The sequence below is a fragment of the Chaetodon trifascialis genome, chromosome 13 (assembly GCF_039877785.1).
Source record: "Chaetodon trifascialis isolate fChaTrf1 chromosome 13, fChaTrf1.hap1, whole genome shotgun sequence".
Classification (NCBI taxonomy): domain Eukaryota; kingdom Metazoa; phylum Chordata; class Actinopteri; order Chaetodontiformes; family Chaetodontidae; genus Chaetodon; species Chaetodon trifascialis.
Window position 1 is genome coordinate 2,283,396 of NC_092068.1, and position 23,417 is coordinate 2,306,812.

Consider the following 23,417-nt stretch of genomic DNA (forward strand, 5'->3'; position numbering starts at 1 on the left):
GATTTGTAATTAATTAATCTAATTAATCGCATTTTAATCTCATATCTGCTAAAGGTCCCCAAATAAAGAATTTGAATTCTAGGACATTACAATTCACTGACATTCACATTACAGCTGGTGAATTCTTTTCATCACTGTAGTTCTCGACGGTAGCTGGAAATTAGAGTCAGATGACGCTATCTGAAACGCCTCTTTTAGGCCCTCGTCTTCCACGATTGAAATCAGCCTGCAATCAGCAGCAACCCACTTTGCGATTGAGTTTGTCAGTTTTTCTGTCATGGCTTTGCTCATTGGTTTTCCTAACTCAGCAAGTGTGGGTTGGCGGAGTGACTTGCCACTCATGATTAATTGCGTAAATTTTTATAGCGCGTTAATTTGCAGCGTAATTAATTAATCTAATTAACGCGTTAAACTGACAGCCCTACTTAATCCTGTAAGTAACATCGTAACATCATTCATCCACTTGCCTCATTTCAAGCATGGACTTCATCTTACTATCCTCATCGGATGATGATTAAGCAAGTTCCTTCCTTAATTTATCTATCTTTTTTAGATAGATAGATAGATAGATAGATAGATAGATAGATAGATAGATAGATAGATAGATAGATAGATAGATAGATAGATAGATAGATAGATAGATAGATAGATAGATTTTTTTTTTATTCATCCCCAAGGGAAACTCACAAGTTCCAGCATATTCCACAAATTTTAAGTAAAAGGCATGCAATAAATAATCTAAAGGCACAGCAAGCAAAGAATTAAAAGTAAAAATGTCTACATGTCCAGTGCAAACAGGATTAATAGTAAGGATGTCCAGTGCAAACAGAATTAAAAGTAAGAATGTCCAATGCTACAGAATGCAAGTTTAAATGTCTTCCTCAGTCTGTCAGTGGAGCAGGACAGTGACAGCAGCCTGTCACTGAAGCTGATGACGCTGTGCAGCGGATGCAGTCGATTGTCCATGATTGACAGGAGCCTGCTCAGCGCCCGTCACTCTGCCACAGATGTCAAGCTGTCCAGCTCTGTGCCCACAACAGAGCCAGCCTTCCTCACCAGTTTGTCCAGACGTGTAGCGTCCTCTTTTTCCTGCTGTCACCCCAGCACACTGCTGCGTAGAAGAGGGCACTTGCTACCACAGTCTGGTAGAACATCTGCAGCATCTTTTTGCAGATGTTGAAGGGTGCCAGCCTTCTGAGGAAGTACAGTCAGCTCTGACCTCTCCTGCACAGAGCATCTGTGTTGGCAGTCCAGTCCTTTTTATCATCCAGCTGCACTCCCAGGTATTTGTAGGTCCGTACAAACTCCACACAGTCCCCTTTGATGGTCACAGGCTCCAGATGAGGCCTGCGCCTCCTGAAGTCCACCGCCATCTTCCTGGTCTTGGTGATGTTGAGGTGCAGGTGGTTGGAGACTATGTGACAAAGTCCTGGATCAGTGTCCTGTACTCCTCCTCCTGTCCACTCCTGATACAGCCCACAATAGCAGTGTCATCTGCGAACTTTTGCACGTGGCAGGACTCTGAATTGTATTGGAAGTCCGATGTATACAGGGTGAACAGGACTGGAGAGAGCACAGTCCTCTGCAGTGCTCCTGTGCTGCAAACCACAGTGTCAGACCTGCAGTCCCCCAGTCTCACATTCTAAAGGTCTGCCTGTCAGCTAGTCTGTAATCCAGACCACCAGGTGTGAGCCTACTCCCATCTCTGTCAGTTTATCTCTGAGGAGTAGAGGCTGGATGGTGTTGAAGGTGCTGGAGAAGTCCAAGAATGTAATACTCACCACACCGCTGCTCCTGTCCAGGTGGGAGAGGAATCGGTGTACAAGTAGACAATGGCATCCTCTACTCCCACCTTCTCCTGGTAAGCAAACTGCAGAGGGTCAAGGGCGTGGCGCACCTGTGGCCTCAGGTGGTGTAGCAGTTCCATGGTCTTCATCACGTGTGATGTCAGGGCAACTGGCCTGAAGTAATTCAGATCCTCAGGTTTTGGTCTCTTTGGGACTGGGATGATGCAGGATGTTTTCCACTGCTGAGGGACCCTCCCTTGCTCCAGGCTCAGGTTGAAGATGCGCTGTAGGGGGTCTCCCAGCTCCAACGCGCAGGCCTTCAGCAGTCGAGGGGATACTCCATCTGGACCCACTGCCTTGCTGGGATGAAGCCTCCTCAGCTCTCTGCACACCTGGGCTGTTGTGATCTTGGGTGGGGGGATGGTCTCCTCTGTGCTGGCGTCTCGAGGGAAAGAGAGAGCAGAGGGTGGGGAGGGGGGTGCAGTACTACTCTGAGGTACGAATGAGTTGGGGTGGTCAAACCTGTTGAAGAAGTTGTTCAGCTGGTTCCCTCTCTCCCTATCTCCTTTGATGGTGGCACCCTGCTTCAAGCTGCAGCTGGTGATGATCTTCATCCTGTCCCACACCTCCCTCATGCTGTTCTGCAACTTCTCCTCAAGCTTCCTTCTATACTGCTCCTTCTCCTCCCTGAGCTGGACTCTGAGTTCCCTCTGCACGCACTTAAGCTCCTGCTGATCACCATCCTTGAAAGCCCTCTTCTTCTGGTTTAGAAGGCCCTTGATGTCACTCGTGATCCAGGGCTTGTTGTTAGCATAGCAGCATACAGTCCTTAAGGGAACAACAACGTACATACAGAAGTTGATGTAGTCAGTCGTGCACTTCACAGCTCCCTCAATGTCCTCGCCGTGCGACCCCTCCAGTACATCCCAGTCTGTAGTGGCAAAGCAGTCTCTCAGAGCTTGCTCTGCCTCAGGAGACCACTTCCTGAATGAGTGTGTGGTTGTGGGTAGCTTCTTCACTCTTGGTTTGTAGTGAGTCTGAAGCAGAATCAGGTTGTGGTCTGCTTTCCCCAGTGCAGGCAGCGGGGTGGCACTGTATGCGCCCTTCATGTTTGCATACAGTAGGTCAATAGTCCCATTTCCTGGTGTTACAGTCCATATACTGGAAGAAAGCAGGTAGCGTTGTGTCCACAGTCACGTGATTGAAGTCCCCAGAGATCAACACAATGGCCTCAGGATGCTGTGTTTGTAGATTGGCAACAGCAGAGTGGATGATGTCACACGCTACCTCTGCGTCAGCCTGTGGAGGGATGTAAACAATTACTACAATGGTGTGTCCAAACTCTCTGGGCAAATAATATGCAAACTTACAGCCATAAGTTCGATGTCCCTGCAGCAGATAGAGATTTTGGTGCTTACATGCCCAGGATTACACCACCTTGTGTTGATGTATATAGCGAGTCCTCCTCCTTTTCTCTTCCGGCAGGCTTTTGTGTCTCTGTCTACCCTGACTGTCCTGAAGCCTGGTAGCTCCACATTAACATTCAGGATGTTTGTTGTGAGCCACATTTCAGAAAAGCACAACAAACTGCAATCCCTGTAGGTCATGACATTTTTCACCAGCGCAGCCAGTTCATCGATTTTGTTCAGTAGTGAGTTCACATTTCCCATGATAACCAAAGGTACTGAAGGCTTGTATTTCCACTTTCTCGCTAGCCGCTTAGCCTTTAGCTTAGCACTGGCTTTGCAGCCTCAATATGGCCTCCTCACCTGGTCAGATAACTGGGGAACCACACCAGCACAGGACTTTGCTTGCAGAGCGAGCAGTTGGTTCCTCAGATAAACGAGTTTAGGCTTGTTAAAATCCTTATCCATAGGATAGAGGTTAATCAGTGACAAAAAAGAGTACTGAAAGCTCTAAAAGTACAAAATAGCACACAGCACACAGAGCTACTGAAAGGGCTGCCACTCGCAACGACGCCAGACACGGAAACAGTAAACGGAAACAATTAACTTCAATCCCAGCCACTGAGCAACCATCAGCTTCATGCTGGCTACAGCTCACTCTCAAAGAGTTCACTTTCGCATCCTCTCTCTTCAGAGATGTACAGTGTTCACAATTTCTTGCCAGCCGGCAGGACGTAGACCATTACTTACCATAACCCTCAATCTAGCCCTCCGTGTTGGAGGCAAAGGTTTTTACTTGTACCACATCCACTTTGCCTCAGAAGCTGCGCCTTATCTTCAGAAGTTCCAGAAAGACATATGCACTTCACAACACAATTTACTGCCATATTTTCACTGCCTATGCAGCCCAACCATGCAGCCTCTTCCTGCTCCATTCCTACTAATGCTAAGCCACATCAAACCTAAACAACAGCTTCTGTTTTCCATCATTGATGGCCCAATCAGTAACCATTCAAACTCACACTCCAAAGCCAGCCTCATCAGCCCTCTCTGTATTTAACCAGTGGCATAGATAAAAACACAGGCCCATTATGCAACAAGGAGGTCGCGCTATATACAACTACTTCAACATTGGAACGAGCCGTCTCTGTATCGCAGCCAGAAAGTACTCAGAAAGTACCACCCCCAGCATCAATAGCTTGTTTACGAGTAATGAATTGTCCAGTTTCTGCAATGGAAGATGATTTACAGTAGAATGGCCCTTGCAGCTTGCAAGACTGTGTCATGAGGGTTAAATTATAGTGTAACAGTCCTGCCACCGATGACTTATTCAGCTTCATGTATTAATTTATTCTTGTATTAGGGAGTAGCTAATGTCTCAGTCATGAATGTAACGTGTGTGTGTGTGTGTGTGTGTGTGTGTGTGTGTGTGTGTGTGTGTGTGTGTGTGTGTGTGTGTGTGTGTGTGTGTGTGTGTGTGTGTGTGTGTGTGTGCGTGTGTGTGTGTTTCCAGATGGGTCCAACCCATATACCCTGAAGCTGTGTTTCTCCACCTCGTCTCATCTATAAAAAGTTGCAGAGCCTACTGAGCCTGATGATGGCAGACCTCAGACCTGAGAGAGGGAAAGGGACCATGAGAGACAAGTGGAGGAGAGATAAACACAAAGAAATATGAAAGAAGAAGAGACTGTGTGATAGATGCGCTTTAAATGTGATAAAGAAGAAGGAAATAGAGCAAGGAGAAGACACTTTCACTGTCTCCAGACTGAACAGCACCCATCATCCCACCATCCAATAACAAGCCACCAAGCTGACAGACTAGTGACTGTCTGATATACTCTAATAATGTGTTTCTGTTGTCATGTCAGACAACTAGAGTACACTGCTCATGTGTATGTCCCAGATGCCTTCACTGCATGGTAAACTTGTCTTTGACTATGGACCTAGACTGGCAGACAGACAGTAGCTGCGTTTCCATTGCCCCTAGAAATGCGCAAAACCTAAATATCGCAATAAAATACTGGTAATGGAAACACCTATATTTCGAAAATCCTCTCAAATATCGCAAAAACATTTTTATGCTCTCATGAGGTGGTTTTTCAGACGTATCGATATAAAAGTGTATCGCAAAAGTGTAATGGAAACACTTTTTTCGCATTTACATGCGCTTCCGAGTAGGAACAGCCTCCCGGGGGCATGACACATCTGGTGCCACAAGAGGTTCAAGAACATCGCGAAGCTCGTTGAACGTGGCCCGGGTCATCCGAAAATGTTGTATCCACAGTTCATCTGTGAATTCCTCATTTACAATCTTCTCCCAGAAATCCCTTATTCATGGCCGCTGCCACACATAAGGGCTTTGCCTTTGAACAGTTATACGTTGCCTCCGCCTTCTGTTCATAATAAGTACAGCAACAGCCGTAGCGGCTCCTGAGATCAGTGTACCGAGACGCATAACGCTTTCGGCCATCTTCCAGTCTCGCGGGACGGCCGAGAATTTACGAGAATTTCGGTTAGTTCGCAAAACACCGTTCAATGGAAACACCTGCAAGTAGCACTTGAACTTTGTCGAAATTTCAGAAATATCGCTTTTATTTTGCGAACAACTGTAATGGAAACGCAGCTAGTGTTGGTCAGACATCTCTAAATGATTGTCTGTGCACATGGCACTTGGTGACTGAAATATTATTATTTTAAAGTGGCAGATTCAGTCATGGTTGATTTGGCAACACCTGTAGTTACTCGTGGTAACAGCAAATACTACAGGCCACATAATTTTGGGGCAGCAAAATAAACTATTGTGGAATTTATTCGGACATCAGCCAATAATTGGCCTTCTTCCATCATTCAGTGAGCAACCATGATTTGATTTTGTGCTGCACCTGAGTGTGTGACAACAAGGGACAGTCAAAACAGTCGGTTACCTCACTGAAAAGTTGGCAACAGCTCACTCTGCCTGATCCCTCTTGTTCATTTGCTCTCTGCAATATTTCAAACTGATCCGCTGTAAAAATTTGCCAAAAATGACTGTTTTGTAGAGGCATTTTTGATGTGCGATAGGGGTAAGTGCAAAGCTCATTGACAAACACATTGCATTTCTTGTGACTACTTGATAAATAAAACTCACCTCATGTTTTGCTGGTTAAATGCTTTTAATCCGAAGCTGCAGCAGTAGGAAATGTTTGGTTTGCAATAGCAGTGACTTCATAGAACATTTTTTTCCTTTATGGAAATGTCGAGACTGACATCCAGTTTGTAATACTGCAAATATATAAATATTGCAATATTTTCATCAGTGGGCTATAGGCTTCACCATTGTGTTACCTCATTCGGTGATGGATAGTGACTTAACAGACATCTATATAAATTAAAATCTTCAAAATTTTAACTTTAATTTTTAAAAAACTGGTACAGTGTGTTGTTTTGAATTGTCATTGAACATATAAAGTAAATATGGATACAGTTTTAATACAAGTTCTCATTTAGAGTTCATTCGTGCTAGGTGCTAAGTTTTTGCCCCGGCAGCTGTGAGGCCTAACGACAGAGGTGTCACTCCACTATACAGTCAAGCACTATGGGCAAAGTTCGATAAGTCCACTACTGACCAATTGTCATGTTTGCTGTGGATATTCATGGTCCCCAGAGGAAGTCTCTGAACAGTTTTGGTGACCCTGTGACCAGACTTATCCTCATTCATCAGCATAAGGTCAGAATTTGAATTGGAATTAATGTGGATTAATTAATCTGGAAAACTAATGGCATCATTTCTATGAATAATGTTTTTCAAAACCTTCTCTTATTTCCTTCCTTCCTTCCCCACATCACCAAATGTTTGAACCTAGACACAAGCAATATAAAAAAGTGGGCACATTGTTATGAAATTTATTGACCAGATTTATGTTCCAAAAGAGATGACCGTTATGATTTGAAAGTTTCTGCAATCTTTTCTTTAGTACCACCCTCAGGACACAAGTATTGACTTTTTTTCAGCCACACTTCTGGTGAGGCTCTAAGAATAGTAACGTTATTGTTATGTTTTTCCTTTGTCTTTCAAATAGTGGGGCAAATGATTTGGTGAACTGAAGAAGGATTGCAACAATGTAAAAAACAAACTGTTCATGTAAACATTGGGGGTTTCTTCCACATCACCCTGCTCTTAGTGTTGTACATGTTAAATGTTGGCTTTAGTTCTTCAGTCAGCTGCTTCCTGTCTGCATGTCAATTCCGCTACTCTGTGGTCCGTTTGCTGTTTCAATGTAAATTAATCATTTGCTGGCTTCTCCTGAGTCATTCCAAAAATCGAACAAGTTGCGTATTGTTACAGTAAAGTTGCTTGTACTTCAACTGACCCTTTGCTAAACCCCTCCTTAGTAACTGTTGCTACGCCTGTCAAGCTTTCCATTCTGTCACTGTGTGGAGTTTACATTGATAACAGTTGCAGATTTACCATCAAAAATTGTAGTCATTTTTGAAACACAAGGTATTTTATTCCCCACAGAAGTAAAGAAAAGCAGGCTTCTCACCAGCAGATTTTAAATGGTGTAAAGCTGCTTCACCCACAGCATGGTACTAAAAGTAAAATTTAAAAATAATAAAATGGGTGCTTAAAATGAATGAATGAAATAAAAATTAAAATGTTATTCATTCTAACATAACCATTTAATTATTTGGATTCTTGCTTTAGAAAAAATACATAGTTGGACAAGCAGTACAGTGGTTAGATTCAGGCTATTCAAGCGTATTTTCAAAGGGGGTGCTTCACTTTTACAAAGGAGAAGGAATTGAGGATATGAAGAACTAGCCATGAGTTCGCCAGACATGCTAACATTTGCATCTTATTTTAGAGCGGATAAAGACAAAGTTTAAATCATTCCTCACATGGTTGCTCTTGTGTTTTAGGTTTTTGAAAGGCTACTTCTGTTGCTCTTCTTAGAGCCTTATGCACATGTGGAGAAATGCAAAGCTTGAGAGGCTTGCCAGTGCACAGTTACAAATGAGCAATTGTGAATCAGCTGCTGGTCTGAGGATTGGTTCAGGGAAGGGTCATTACCAGTCATTACTATTGAGAAAATGCTGCTGGTGGACATGTGTTTAGTAAAAATCCAGAACTGAAAGCAGTATGATGTCTCTGTGTCAGGCATCAGAATCTGACCATGAAGTGTGCTACTGTGTCAATCTGTCAATATTAAGACTGATCTTTAAAGAACAACTCTGCTTTTCATCATTACTTCCTTAATGTGATATATTTCCTCTTGAATAAGTTGGGGTGGCACACAGTGATGGATCATTTGATCAGTGTGTTAACTAATGGTTTTTATTTAGTAGGATCAGCAGAAAGGAAGGATTGTTACATTTGTGATGACTTTATTGGTTGGACTCAGTATATCCACTATTGCAGCATGAGGGCACCACTGAATAAACACCATTTTCTACTCAGTGGCAGTTTTGCAGGACGTTCAAGGGCCCATTTCATGAAATTTTTAATAATTTGGCCTTCAGGTCAGGAAACATGTAACAGTGTACTCATCAGCTTCCTTGCTATGATTTGAGGTCTGCTGTGCTTCGTACTCTCATGAACAGTTGAGTTCATAGACAGACTTGATTTGACCTACATCCTGTTTAACCTTTTAAAAGAGGAGTGATTGCATCTGAAATATCTAAAGGCACTTCTTAAAATGGAGTGCAAAACTGCTGTAAGACCAGTATGTCAAAGTAGAACCAGGAGGTAACTCTCCAGGTTTAATTTTAATCTTCCTTAGAAATAGACCAATTGTACTTTCAGACTCAATGTGTACTGTATCGATAAAAAAAACAAACAACATTTTTGTCACATCTGTGCAGAAAATATTTATGTTCATTTCAAAAATACAAATAAATATCTATTTGCACAGTGCATGGAAAACTACTGGAATTGCATAACACTGAAGAACATTTTGCTTTGTCAGATTAAGTGGCATATATTTTTTCTTGCAATATTTTATAATCTAATGCTCATACAAGATTTTTTTGTGGAGTTTGCATAAAACATATGAATAAATAGGTTACCTAAAATCTGGAAGATGCCTAGGTTCTTTATGGAGGCACAGAATGGATGATTGGACAGACTGGACTTCTTGGAGGCCAGTTCTTTGGTTAAGCACAGTAACTAAAAGCATATTGTCTCAGATTTTACTGCTTCAAGCCTTTCTGTTAATGCGCCAGGATCCACCACACTTGTGAATTCAGGCATGCTTTTTGTATATAATATGTAAATAAGGAAAAGATGTGAACATTTTTGACAGATGAATCCCACTTTGTCTGCAGTTAAATTATTGTTCATTTAGATGTTGTTTGTATGTCTCTTACATCACTTGAATCCTACTGTATTTCTAAGGAGGTTTTATTTGGTCTTTTTTCTTTTTTTTTAAAGTTTTTTTCTTAAGCCTTTAAGGTGGTTTGAAAAATGAGGGCTGTTGTTTCTTTTGAAGATTATATGAGTTTTAAATCACAAGGCTGGCAGTATGAGACAGTTCCACAGATATGGCTAGAAAGTTTTTATGTTGTAAATCGTCAGTAATCACTAAGAAAACACATACACCTGTACTGTTCCATTCATTTAAGAATCTCTGTGGTTGTAACTTGTATGTACATGTTGAAACTGAATAAAGTCAGGTTTGGGGTTGTAAGGTCAGCCCCACACAGCTCAGCTCAGCTGTCTTTCACTTGTCTTCATTTACAGCTAAACATGGTGTTTTCACATAAAAAGGATATTCTTGTTTATTTAACTACATTCAATGTCATCAACAGAAAAAAAAAATCTGGAATTTCAAAATGGTACTTGTGATTCTTTATGCAGTGTGCATGAAAACATTTCACTTGTAACACATATCAGTGGATGAGTTGAATTTGAGAAAGCTGTTATAGATGGTTTCATTGAATTTGCATTCAAATTATGGATTGATTAGTTGAAAGTAAAGTACTGCTATTAAAAACATTCATTCATTCATTTCCTATACCGCCTATCCCTTTCAGGGTTGCGGGGGGCTGGAGCCTATCCCAGCTGTCAACGGGCGAGAGGCGGGGTACACCCTGGACTGGTCGCCAGCCGATTGCAGGGCAACATACAAAGACATACAACCATTCACGCTCACACTCACACCTAGGGGCAATTTAGAGTCACCAATCAAACTAATGAGCATGAGCCTTTCTGTGTGAAGTTTGCATGTTCTTCCCATGCATGCGTGGGTTCTCTCTAGGCACTCCGGCTTCCTCCCACAGACCAAAAACATGCTCATTAGGTTAACTGGTTACTCTATCTGAATTGTCCTTAGGTGTGAGTGTGAGTGTGAATGGTTGTATGTCTTTGTATGTTGCCCTGCGATCGACTGGTGACCGGCTCAGGGTGTACCCCGGCTTCCGCCCAATGACAGCTGGGATAGGCTCCAGCCTCCCGCAACCCCAAAAGGGATGGTCGGGTATAGACAATGGATGGATGGTATTACTAATATTTTTCCTTACATTTTTTTTTTTTTTTTTTGAGATGCAAATTCAATTAATATAAGGAACAAGGTTCATTTATTTATCATTCTACAACAGTGGGTTGTACAATGAAATGCAAGTTGTCCTTTACAAATATTAAATAATAAGAATAAGAATAAATCATAGAAATAACTGTTTTTCATGGTGGAGTGTGGAGGATGAGTTGAGGAGTCTTACAGCCTAAGCAAAGAAGCTGCTCTGTAGTCTGGTGGTACGTCAGTAGATTCTTCTGTATTGCTTGGCAGGAGGATCAGACTGTGGCTGATTGAGATGTTTCATTATCCTTTGGACTTTGAGCATCTCATTGATATCACTGATGTTCAGTAGATGGGTACCAATGATGTTCTGAGTTCTGATGCTTTCTATTGTTCCCCTGTAAAAGTTAACAAGAACTTGGCAAAGGAATTTTGCCTCCTTAAATTTCCTTAAGAAATACAGTTGTGTCTGAACTTTCCTTGCCAGGGTGGAGATGTATAATGTCCATGACAGGTTCTCTGTGATCCTGATTCTCAGGAACCAAAAACTGTAGACAGGAGTGTGTGTCTTTGCCTCTTTTGTTTTCTAAACAAGGTTGTTATTTTCCTCAGGATACTGATTCTCACTGGTGTTTGAAACTCAATTAATGATGATGTGTTGCCTGCAAGCTTCACAACACGTTAGGGATTTTAGTAATGGATGTATAGTGTGAACAAGAGGGGGCTGAGCGCACAGCCCTGGGGAGCTCCAGTGATGAACACTAGAATGGAGGCAGTGTGACCACCAATTAGAATTGTCTGGTGTCTGTTTATGATGATGTCCAATATCCAGTTGCAGACTGTGGTACTATTATCAACTTAATAAGTTTCTTAAACGTATCACTCTATTCAGTATGAAAGGAATCAGTATTGAATATAATTTAACACTGCTTAAGTCTACAACTTTTCCAGTGCTGCACTTCAGACTCCATATTCTGCAGGCAGCATTCACATGTTGAACCCCACCAGCATATGCACACCTGAGCCTGTGGGAAACAGGCTAATGGCACTTATTCTGATTACGATGTAGGATATACATGCACATAAATGTATGTAGGTTGCACTAATCTACATGAAACTGAACTGAATGTACTGTTCACTTTGGAGTTAACACTGTAATATAATTGCATATCTATAGTGTTCTTTACTATAGGTTACACAGAACACAAGATGATATGGAATATGACATGTTTCCTTGTGAATGTCCAGTTAATTCAATTACCACGTTACAGATTTAATTATTCAACAACATTTGCTGAAATATCTCCATACTTACACCCCATCACTTTATACACAGAGCTACTCTGCATGTTGGGACCCTGTCAAGTCTTATTTACAGCTTTCTGCTTTGGTAGGACCTTTCAAAGAGTTGTTTGACACTTGTCCACCATCTGTACTGTCTTGTTCAGGATGGATCTCCTCTCCATCACATCTCAACAGTTTGTCTGTCAGTATTGTAGACTCTGTTAGACTAAGCCTGACCCCTATCATGTAAACAAAATAAAAGAAAACACAACATCCCAATTGATCTGACAGTGGCAATGTGTCAATTCGGTTGGTGGAGTGGATAGAAGAACCGAAAATTTGAGGTCCAAATATTGAAGTACAATAGATACTAATTTATGTCTGAACATGAGGAAAGAAACCCCAGTAGGAAGTATCCATAGATTGTATGGCTCCACCATTCTCGGCTTTCATACTTTTTGAATTTACTGTATACAGAGGACTCTTCTAATGTCTCTATTTTAGGCCTCCTCGTGTCCTCTCTCATCCTGCCTCTGACCCAGAAATCAGTGTAGGCATGCCATCTTCAAGGATGTCTCAATTCCTAAAATAGATCTCAGAGAGAGGAGCAAGGAATGAGGAGGCTTGCTGGAGGAGCTATGAGTGAAAATGCGTGCAGGTGTATCCTTTGCAGAAGGGTTCTTGGTACTCCTGATGTATAAAAGTGGTGACACACATATACAAACCATGTTGGGAGTGGGACTCATTGCTACATGTCCCACTGCTTCTTTTGTATGTGTTGTATTAGTTATTTAAAATGATCAAATGAGCGATCAAACATTCCGCCCTTCATCGTTTGTGTAGGGCCTTACAAAGCGCTGCTCTAACCACATTCCTTTAATGGCATTTCACCTTGATATTACGAATGTTTTTATTGTTCAATGTAGGTTACACTCAATTCAACTGCTAAAATCGTGACATGATGGTTACAAGTGCAAAGAGCTGCTAATGTCAAATTTTTATATATCAACAAGAACATTTGCTTTTATTCAGCACTAATTTGCATGTTGTCTTAAAATGCCTATTATGAACTCTGAAAAAGTAATTTGCAAAAGTACCTCATTTACTTTGTCAAGGACACATGAGAGAGACAGGAAGAAAATATGGAAAAACCTGTAGAATGTTCCAAACAGGTGTTTTTGGAGCATTCTGCAACTTTGCCAGTATTTTGTTGCCCCTGTCCCAGCCTGTTTGACACGTGTTGCTGACATGATGAGCTAAATCATTAAATATATTCTCTCTGTACTGTTTTCAATTGAGTATATGTCAAAAAGGATCAGCACATGATCACATTCTGATTTATTTATGTTTTACATGGTGTCACAACTTTATTGGAATTGGGACATAAATGTTTCTATGTTATCTGTCAACATTGGAATTTGAAAATAAAGGAAATTTTCCAGTACCACTGTCCATATACCCCCTCTATTTACACAAGAGTGCACACCTAAAATCACCACTAGGCAACCGCTTGCCTTGACTTTTTAACTAGTTCCTGCATTAAGTGACTACAGTCAGTTGGTTAGAATTGGATACCTGACTGAAAGTGAATTGCTAAATGAAAACACTGATGTTCATATGAATTCAAAATTCAGCTCTGAGTTTATGATGTTACTTGAAGGATATATACACCTACACATGAGATTTTGAGAGAGGCTACCAGCAAGAGAGATAACTAGCAGGAGAGGATAATGATGAAAATGGTCATCCCTCTTCCTCCTCTCTTGCTTCTTCTTCTGTTTTTCTTTCCTCTTGTTTCATTTGCGGGTGCTGTATGAATGAATGCATAGACATAATATACGTAGACGCCTCATTATGTGCTGGAGCGTAATCGCCGCCATATTGGGTGGGTCTCCACTAGTACCAGAGCCAACGTAGTCAACGTAAAGAGAGCAACTATGCCCCTATTTTATTTATTTATTTTATTTTATTTAGCTTCCCAGCCTCAGTTACAAGCTTAACAGGGTAGTGTAAGACGCTGGAACTACCTGAAATTTTAAAGCTTGCTTTTCCAGGCCTAAAAAAAAAGAGAAGGAAAAAAATGTACTGAGCAGGTATATATGGGAGCTTTGTATGTATGTATGTGTTAAAATCAGTGTATATCACAAACATCAGCAGTTTCAGTCCAGGCAATTGTGGAATCTTTGTCATCTTAAAGCTGTGAACAGAAAGCAGTTTTGTTTTTGAAAGCAGCAGTACTGTGGATCGACACACATGATGAGTTCGCCAAAAAGAAAAAATCTTCCTCGTTTCGACAGTTTGTTTTGGTGAAGATTTATTCCAACACAACTGAGTAAAAAAACTTACTCAAAGTTTAATACGCATGTCAACAGATGTCTGGTTTCTGTGTGTGTGTGTTGCGTGCGTGCACGCGTGCATGTGCCTGTGCCTAACTTTACATTAAATAAACTCAGCGCACAAAAACAAAAATGAAGAAATTCTTGCGTTATTGGTGTGTACTGAAGGGTCATGATTTTGTGTGTGTGTGTGTGTGTGTGTGTGTGTGTGTGTGAGACAGAGAGAGAGAGAGAGAGAGAGAGAGAGAGAGAGAGAGAGAGAGAGAGAGAGAAATAAGTTCAAATGAACAATCAGACTGTTTCTTTATTAAAATATAAATGTAATTAATTTATACATTTATTAATATGCCATACCATATGTCTGTATTATGCTCTTTAACAAAGACAGAGTATTTCAGCATGAAAGCACGTGTTTTTTATGTGTGACAGCGTCCTGTGTCATAACTACATCTCTGCCATTTGTAACAAACCAAACCGTGTGAAAATCGGGTAAAAAGTTGTGATTATTGTAGGTGGACATACACCTTCCTCCGTAGAAATAAATGCACAAGGGGCGCATGGGGGACCCATCCAAGATGGCGGCCGCGCTGAGCGTCAGTCAATGAGGCGTTTACGTATATTATGTCTATGGAATGAATGACTCCTTGTCAACCGACGTTACAGCTAATGTTCTCCATACTACCACCTACTGTAGCGGAGGAAAATGTAGCAAACACGTCAAACGCATCCCGTCAGCCATCCCGTTTTTTCTTTTTTTTAATATTCGTCAAAAACAAGAGAAATTTAAGGCGAAATATTTAAATGGTCGGACAGCGGGAGAGAAGGCTATAACAGGAGAGGAGCCAGATAAAAACGAGAGGGTTGGCAAATCTGATGTTTCTGAGGAACGTCGGCGCGTTCTCTCCCGCGCGGCCCATGTGACAGTTTCCCCCTTCCTGATTGGTGTTTTTTGAAATACATCGCGTGAGCTCATTGGTTCGTTTTTGAATCGCTGCCGTACTGTGGTCAATTCAAAAGTGTCTGTTGGCATTCTTGGAGTAGTCTGTGCACGAGAGTACATAGAACAAGAAGCACGGCGCAGTCAGGTAATTCTTATTTAATTTTGCACAGGTTGAAATATGATACAAATGCCTTATCAGGTTAGTTGAAATTTGGACAGTTCAATTTTGGACAGAAAGTGGGTCAGCTGTCGAGAGAAAATCAGTAGAAAGATAGCCCTGGCGATTTAACATTAGCCAAGCTAACGTTGGTGACCTTAACTTAGCATGAAGAAAACGGCAGTTTTAACGGCTCGGCAACAGGTATATCTTTGCCCTAAACGTCACTGTCGTAGACGAAACGAAAACACTGGTTAACACCTGATGCTAAAACTAAGAGTAAAATAGATAAGTAATATCAGCTAATATCTGTAATGTTAGGCATAACATTATTTAACGTTAGGCAACGTAAAGTAACCTTGCGTTGATTTGCTTTGGTGTTGGAGGTTTTCACTTATCGCTAACGTTAAATTGAAAAGCCTGTGATTAGTTACATTGCTGTAAATTATTGAATCAGCAGTCAGTCAATTGCATGTTGTACGTAATTTAGGCTGTAAATCATTTTCTGTGCACGTTAACGTCAGGTAACGTTACGGCGTTCACAGCCTTGACCACACTTTACCTTGTAAGTAAAACGAGTTCTTTTACTTAATGTCATTAAGTTCGTTAACTGTCGTAGTAATCAAATCTAAGTTTGTAATGAAAAGGTAAGCATTACATGAAGCTAGGAAACTAAGGTTGAAATGGGACTCTTGGCATGATAACGTGTTTTTTTTTTTCTTTTTTTTTTTTCCTTTTAGGTGATAATGGAAGACTACTTGAAAATAGAGAAAATAGGAGAAGGTTGGTCTAAATGTTTTCTTGTTCTTGTGACAAATGGCAGGTAACGTTCCATGGCCAAATTGTTCTCTATGCATTTCTATTATAGGTACCTCATTTCCCATTCCTGTACAATTTGCCTAAAATGCTTATCCAAGACATACCCAAAGCAAACTGAAAGGTGTTCTTGAATCATTTCGAGTAGTTGCATGGGTAAAACAATAAAAGTTTGAACACACTGAAGTATAAGGCAAATAAATGCAGTTGGATTCCTATGTATGGGCTTTTTTTAGCTGGAAAACACACTGGGATGACAGCATGAAGTTTTACCCAAGTACAAGTTAAATAAAAACTAATAAAACCACGGACAGTAAATATTTTACACATGTTTTTCGAAGGGTATGTCTAGATGTTCTCCAAAAAGCATGGGAAACATCTAGTTAATGTATATTTAGGTAATCTACTTTCATATTTTGGATATCCTTACTCATATTTAGGCTATTCATTTATTTCTGCATTATATTGAGGCCATTTATTTATAATTTCAAAGCCTGTGTACTGTTCCTTTTAGCACTGAATTCCTTGATTTAGCTGTAAATTATCCACTGAAGCAGCACATGGTCATTTTTGAAATTTCATTGGCTATACGAGTCACCACTCATCTGCACAGGTGGTTGCAAGTGGCTCGATCTTTACTCAAGCATTTTGGGCAAATATTTTACTGGACTGGATCGTGTGGGCCTTTGCAAATGTAACCAGATTACTGAGACTTCATCAGTGAGTAGTCTCAATTTCAAAATTGGTCATTTGCTGTTGGCATTGATTGTAACTGCTGTTTGTGATTGTATCTTGAAATGGTTTGCATCAGTTGATTCATGAGAATATGATTCTCATGAATCATGTATGGCATGAGTACAGACTTAAACATAACATTTGTGTCAGTAGACAGGCAGACCATTTGAGTGTCACAACTGTTTAAGTTTATACATTGCCAATTTGGTAACTTTTGGTAATTTACTGTTCTTATAGGTACCTATGGGGTGGTGTACAAGGGCAGGCATAAGGCCACAGGGAAGGTCGTGGCCATGAAGAAGATCCGCTTGGAGAGTGAGGAGGAAGGGGTTCCGAGCACTGCTGTCAGAGAGGTGTCTCTGCTTCAAGAACTGAAGCATCCCAACGTTGTACGGTATGTTCGCTTTGTATGGAGCAGAGGGTGTGCTACAGAATGGCATGTAAGCAAATTCTGTCAGGTTAAAGGGTTGTAAAATAAGATTTTCCAGCTTATGAAGTGCTAATGTTATGTGCGGACACTAGCAGAGAACAGTTACTATGCCACTGCTGCTCTGCTGGCTCATTGTATTAATAAACAGTATGTCACTCATGTTCCACTGTCAAATACCACTTCACACAGACCTATAGTTTCAACAGTGACATGCAACTCAGAGTCAATATGCCACTAGAATAGTAGTGGCATTATGATACATTATGCATCTCAAGGAGCATGGACTTTTTTGTGTGGAAATGTTGCTACAGTGAAAAGTTGAAATAGGATCCAGGAAGTCCAGTTTGATTAAAAACACTGCACAATGCTTTATAATACAATGGGAGAGGAGTTTACAACTCCAGAAATTAATTGAGGACTGTCATTTTATCCTTCCTCTTGACAGTCAGAAGATAAACAATGTTATTACGCAATGCAGGCAACAAAACAATGATAACATGTTTGATCACCCATATGTGGGGAAAAAAAAAAAGAATTATGAGGAAATTTACACAAGCACAGTATGAACTTAACCAGTATGTGTGTGTTTGTACATATGCCAGGCTCCTTGATGTCCTGATGCAGGAGTCTCGTCTTTACCTCATCTTTGAGTTCCTGTCCATGGACCTGAAGAAGTACCTGGACTCCATACCCTGTGGCCAGTACATGGAACCTATGCTGGTGAAGGTAACTGTCTTTGTGATTAGCAAATTCTCACCGGTTCATCTTAGGGATATTATGTCTGATTATGTGTGACAGTAGTGTGACAGCTGTATTATTGCGGTAGAATCAAATAATATATCTCAAGGAACAAGGTGACTTAAAATGATGAACAGGAATACCAGTTATCTACTTTGAATTTCCGGGCTCCGTTATTGCTTTGAGTCAGTTTCTCATTCCTGTCTAACTGGTTATATGTCCAAGCAGACTTCCCAAAGTAATTTTTTTTTTTCAAATCATGCATAAAAGGCTTTACATTTAAGTTATGTTCATTCTCGTCCCCCCATCCTTCACCACCCTTTAGAGCTACCTTTACCAGATTCTGGAGGGCATTTATTTCTGTCACTGTCGTCGGGTCCTCCACCGGGACCTGAAACCCCAGAACCTTCTGATTGACAACAAGGGAATTATCAAACTGGCGGACTTTGGCCTGGCTCGGGCCTTTGGTGTTCCTGTTAGGGTCTACACCCATGAGGTGAGAATCCATTCACACATTTGTGGACTAAAACAGCTGGATGGTAAACCTGCACTGACACAGTGGTCAGAAGAAGAGCATCACCAACACTGAATGAAAGATATATAAGGAGAGAGGAAGAGGAGGAGATTTGATTAACAGCACCGAACAAAGAGCCTCCAAAATGACCACTGAGCTGAATTAACCCCTGTATATGTTCCCAGGTTGTAACTCTTTGGTACCGGGCTCCAGAGGTCCTCCTTGGTTCTCCTCGATATTCTACCCCTGTCGATGTTTGGAGTACTGGGACCATCTTTGCCGAACTCGCAACCAAGAAGCCTCTGTTCCATGGAGACTCTGAGATAGACCAGCTCTTCAGGATCTTCAGGTAGACATACCAGGGGCCAGCTGCAAAAATAGACCTAGGCTTTGACCATAACTTCAAATCAGATGTGCTATAGACTCTTGAATTTACCTGTTGCATAAAGCTTCCCTATGAGTTATTAATTTAAGACTGACTCAGATGCAACGTCTGCGGGGGCAACCCAACTTAAATAGCGTCAGCAGCTGGATTATTCACTGGATAACAATAACGTTATCTTATTTAGCTGAGAATTGTGACCTGTTGTCACTGAATCAGTCACATTCACACAGAAATACAGAGGAAAGGTAGCTTACTAGCCAAGTTTGACATTATCTCAAAACAGTGTGTCTGTAATATTGGTGTTAAGAATACTTTCCACCAAAAAATTCCTGTATGCTAGACCAGGGGTTCCCAAACTTTTTCATGCCATGGCCCCCCAAACAGTATTAGCTTCTGGCCAGGGACCCCCTTTGCAAACCCACCGACAATGCTACAAAATATGTAAAGAAACATCAACTTTTAGAATGATTTCCTTACTTTTATTCACTATTCAATAATTATTACATTTGTTTAGCATGAGAATATTAACGAACATGTTTTCAACACTGTATTAAATTCCCACTGAATAATGAACTTTTCAACAAACTGTTGACAGACAAGAACAGGACAAAAGAAACCAAACCTCTCAATTGTGTGTGTGTTCACTATTCAATAATTATTACAGTAGCATAAGATTATTATTAACTAACATGTTTTGCTTTTTTCTTTTTTCTTAACTTCCCTCCAATTTTCTGAGGCCCTCTAGCGCCCCCTGGTGGTCCCCACTTTGAAAACCACTGCGCTAGACCATTGGTTCTGAGACTGTGTGCTGTAGGAACAAGCCTTGGGCTAGATGCATAAAACTGCAGATTCATGAACTACTGACCTGATCTATATAACAGTTTAAACTGTTTGGCTGCATACACAGTCCAGCCATATACTGGATTTCAGCCTCTTGTTACAGCTGTAACTATTTCACAGGAACTACATTCAGTCCCCTCTTTGAATTTTTTTTTTTATTTATTTTTTTTATTTTTTATTTTTATTTATTTATTTTTTTAATAAATCTTCCTGTTTCTGCACTTTCCAGGACTCTGGGAACCCCAAACAATGATGTGTGGCCTGAGGTCGAGAGCCTACCTGACTACAAAAACACCTTCCCAAAATGGAAGTCTGGCAACTTGTCATCAATGGTGAAAAACCTGGACAAGAATGGCCTGGACCTACTGGCGGTAAGGACTAGCACTGAACTAATTGAGTATTAATTCCAATACTAGTCTTCCAAGGGTTCTCTTCTTCAAACTTCAAACTACCCAGTCCTAGCCCGTCCTCCTGCTGAAACTGGAACAGCATTGCAAAACAGTAGAAAGGGCCCGCTCTGTGGAAGATGTTGCCACAGTTGCCCATTTAAGGGGAGAAAAAACACAAGAGAACAAACACTCATTCTAAAAATGAACAAAAAACAATATTCAAGAGGATTGCATGCAGATGAAATTACACACTTAAAATGAAATAGAAAGGACCCCCACAACAGTAACATTAGAAGAGATGTGTACCTTGTTTTTTTACCCACTCGCCCCACTGTATTACCACAAATACACCCCCAGTGACTGACAATGGACAATACACAACAGCTGAGGAATCCATAACACCAGTGTTGAAACTGGCAAGCTGTTTTGCTGTAATTAATGAAGCATATGTTGTGTTGGATTTTTGTGTTATTCTAAATTTTGACACAAATATAATACAAAATATTTTCATTTTTACTGCAAATGTGTAACTCAGATATCGGTTGTCGGTCTCCTTAATTACTAATAATTGATATCTGAAAAAACCAACACTGGTTGGCTCCTAGTATAAAGAGTAATAACTGACCTTGTTCACAGAGCTGCCCTGTCGTGACAGGTGGATGAAGCCAGATTGAAGCTGGATGATGTTGTTAACATTTCCTCACCCAGAAACAGCTGATATTTCTCTGTATAACACGACCTCTCTTTGTCAGCTGCTGTGTGTCTGGAGACTAGCAGAGAAGTTTCTCATCAGTGTGTTTCATGTTTTAATACATTGAGTACTGTTTCAATACACTGACTTCTAATTGCTGTTTGGATAGTATTCAATCTTCATAATATGTAATTGCCACTTATTGTTATTGTGCCATTGTTTTTGGCTTTGGTGCCTCAATAATTTTTATTCAACAAAAGCCTAATTGGCCTTTCTTTAAAGATGACTTTATTCCAGGCCTGCCGTTCCAGTCCACATAAGAAAGAGCTCTTATCAATTCCTCCAGACTGTCCTCATTATGAGAGGTTGTGTCCACCTTTTACCATATCTAAAAATATCCTGAGTGACACTGTCTCCTTTTCTTGTTTCTGTGCTGTAGAAAATGTTGACCTACAATCCTCCACAGAGGATCTCAGCACGCGAGGCTATGACTCACCCTTACTTTGATGACCTAGACAAATCCACCCTGCCTGCTGCCAGCATCAACAAAATCTAAAACACCTACTAACCTCACATTCATACATTCATTGTGAATTATCATTCTGTAAATACTTGTGTGTGAAAATTGTTGTAGACCTTTAGTAAAGTTTTGTCTTTCACAATGTCTTTTCAATAAACTGCACTTTCTGTCCTTCTCAACATTAAACTTGTTTAATGTCATATTTCTCAACATTTTCCTGGAAACATGAGACTTGACAGATTGTAAGTTTTAAAAGTTCTCAAACAGTCAAAGGTAGTGCAGTGCATGGCATGCTTTTGGCTCTGCACTTTTTGATGACCCAGGACACGAAAACCTGGTTGAATTCAGGTCACACCTCTTCAGGTACAGATTTAGAAAAATCAAAACAAAATGAGTTTCCCATGTCCGTGTGTACCACTTTGTTAACTGCAGATGTTGTCATAACTTGGGGAAACAAGAAGATGTGTAATAGAAAGGTGAGAGACCATTAATACTCCAGTATAACAGTAGTATTTCATCACCACCAAAAGTATGACTGAACCAGTCAGGACAATATGTCTTACAATTAATATTTTTTTTTATTCCCTTATATTAGAAATAAATTCATAAGAGCCAAATAAGAGTAATATGTTGGGAAAAAATGGAGTCAAATTCCTCGTGTGTGTGTGTGTGTGTGTGTGTGTGTGTGTGTGCGTGCGTGCGTGCGTGCGTGCGTGCGTGCGTGCGTGCGTGCGTGCGTGCGTGCGTGCGTGTGTGTGTATCAATGTAGCCGATAGAGCCAATTCTGATAAACAGCAGAAAATGGATAAGTTGATACTTGCCCTTTATGACATGATGAGCTTCCCAGCTACTGGGAAGCTAATTGTAGTGACAGTGTCTGATGGTGCTGACTGAAACTCAAAATGTACTGAACAGCCCCTGGTATCACAGCTTGCTCAACAATCCCACTTGTGGTTGATCAAGATTGTCTCTTGATCTGTTGATGTGAATTTGCCTGTAAATATCTGGTTATTCTGAATTTGATGCAGCAACACATTTCAAACAAGTAAGGACAGGAGAAACAAAGACTGGGACAAATAAACAGGTCAACAGGTTTATTGGGAAAAGGTGATAGTATCATGATTGGGTATGAAAGGGGCATCCTGGAAAGGCTCAATGGTTCACAAGCAAGAACAGAGCGAGGTTCACCACTTTGTGAACACATAAAGTAACGTGCAACTCCAGCTGTCATCCATCCATCCATCCATCCATCCATCCATCCATCCATCCATCCATTTTCTATGCCGCTTATCCCTTTCGGGGTCGCGGGGGGGCTGGAGCCTATTTTGGCTGTCAACGGGCGAGAGGCAGGGTACACCCTGGACCGGTTGGCCAGCCGATTGCAGGGCACATACACACACCATTCACACTCACACTCACACCTAGGGGTAATTTTAGAGTCACCAATCAACCTAATGAACATGTTTTTGGTCTGTGGGAGGAAGCCGGAGTGCCCGGAGAGAACCCACGCATGCACGGGAAGAACATGCAACTCCAGCTGTCAAATAAAAAAGGGGAAGAAAAGTAGCATGAAGTGGAAACAAAGTACAAATAACTCATCATTGTACTTCAGTATTTGAGTAACTATGCTCAGTTTTCAGCATAGTCAGTAGGACATGGGTACAGCCATGTGGTTGGTCATGAGGTCCTATTGTTGTCCCAGCACATCACTTCACAGACAGGTTTGATTCTGACACAGCTCCTCCAAGAAGAAACATGTGTCTTGTTGCAATAAGTCGACCAGGAGCTGCAAAACTACTACAGTGTGCATGTTAATGTCATCTATTGAAAAACTGCATAATATGCAACTGCACTGACGTCGCCTAAAAATTTGTGCTGGCATTCACCCAGTGCACACAGATGCAGGTGAAAATGCTGAAGTGAAAATGGTCACAACATACAACAGTTACTTTCTAG

At 41.0% G+C, this 23,417-nt stretch overlaps 2 protein-coding genes across 2 annotated transcripts in view; both read left to right on the plus strand.

The window, feature by feature from the left end:
- Nucleotides 1-9,977, plus strand: part of LOC139340909 (heterogeneous nuclear ribonucleoprotein L-like) — a 118,884-nt gene extending 108,907 nt beyond the window's left edge. Inside the window, exon 14 of the mRNA XM_070977033.1 lies at nt 4,707-9,977. Coding sequence (XP_070833134.1) covers nt 4,707-4,762 — 56 coding nt within the window. The 3' untranslated portion in view covers nt 4,763-9,977. The remainder of the gene's footprint in view (nt 1-4,706) is intronic.
- A 5,021-nt stretch (nt 9,978-14,998) lies between these two features.
- Nucleotides 14,999-21,644, plus strand: cdk1 (cyclin dependent kinase 1). Its single transcript, XM_070977034.1, has 8 exons — nt 14,999-15,391; nt 16,144-16,186; nt 17,192-17,348; nt 17,987-18,110; nt 18,448-18,618; nt 18,822-18,985; nt 20,091-20,232; nt 21,381-21,644. Exons 2-8 carry the CDS (start codon nt 16,150-16,152, stop codon nt 21,495-21,497), a joined length of 912 nt encoding a protein of 303 aa, XP_070833135.1. The 5' UTR covers nt 14,999-15,391; nt 16,144-16,149; the 3' UTR covers nt 21,498-21,644.
- The last annotated feature ends 1,773 nt before the right edge of the window (nt 21,645-23,417 follow it).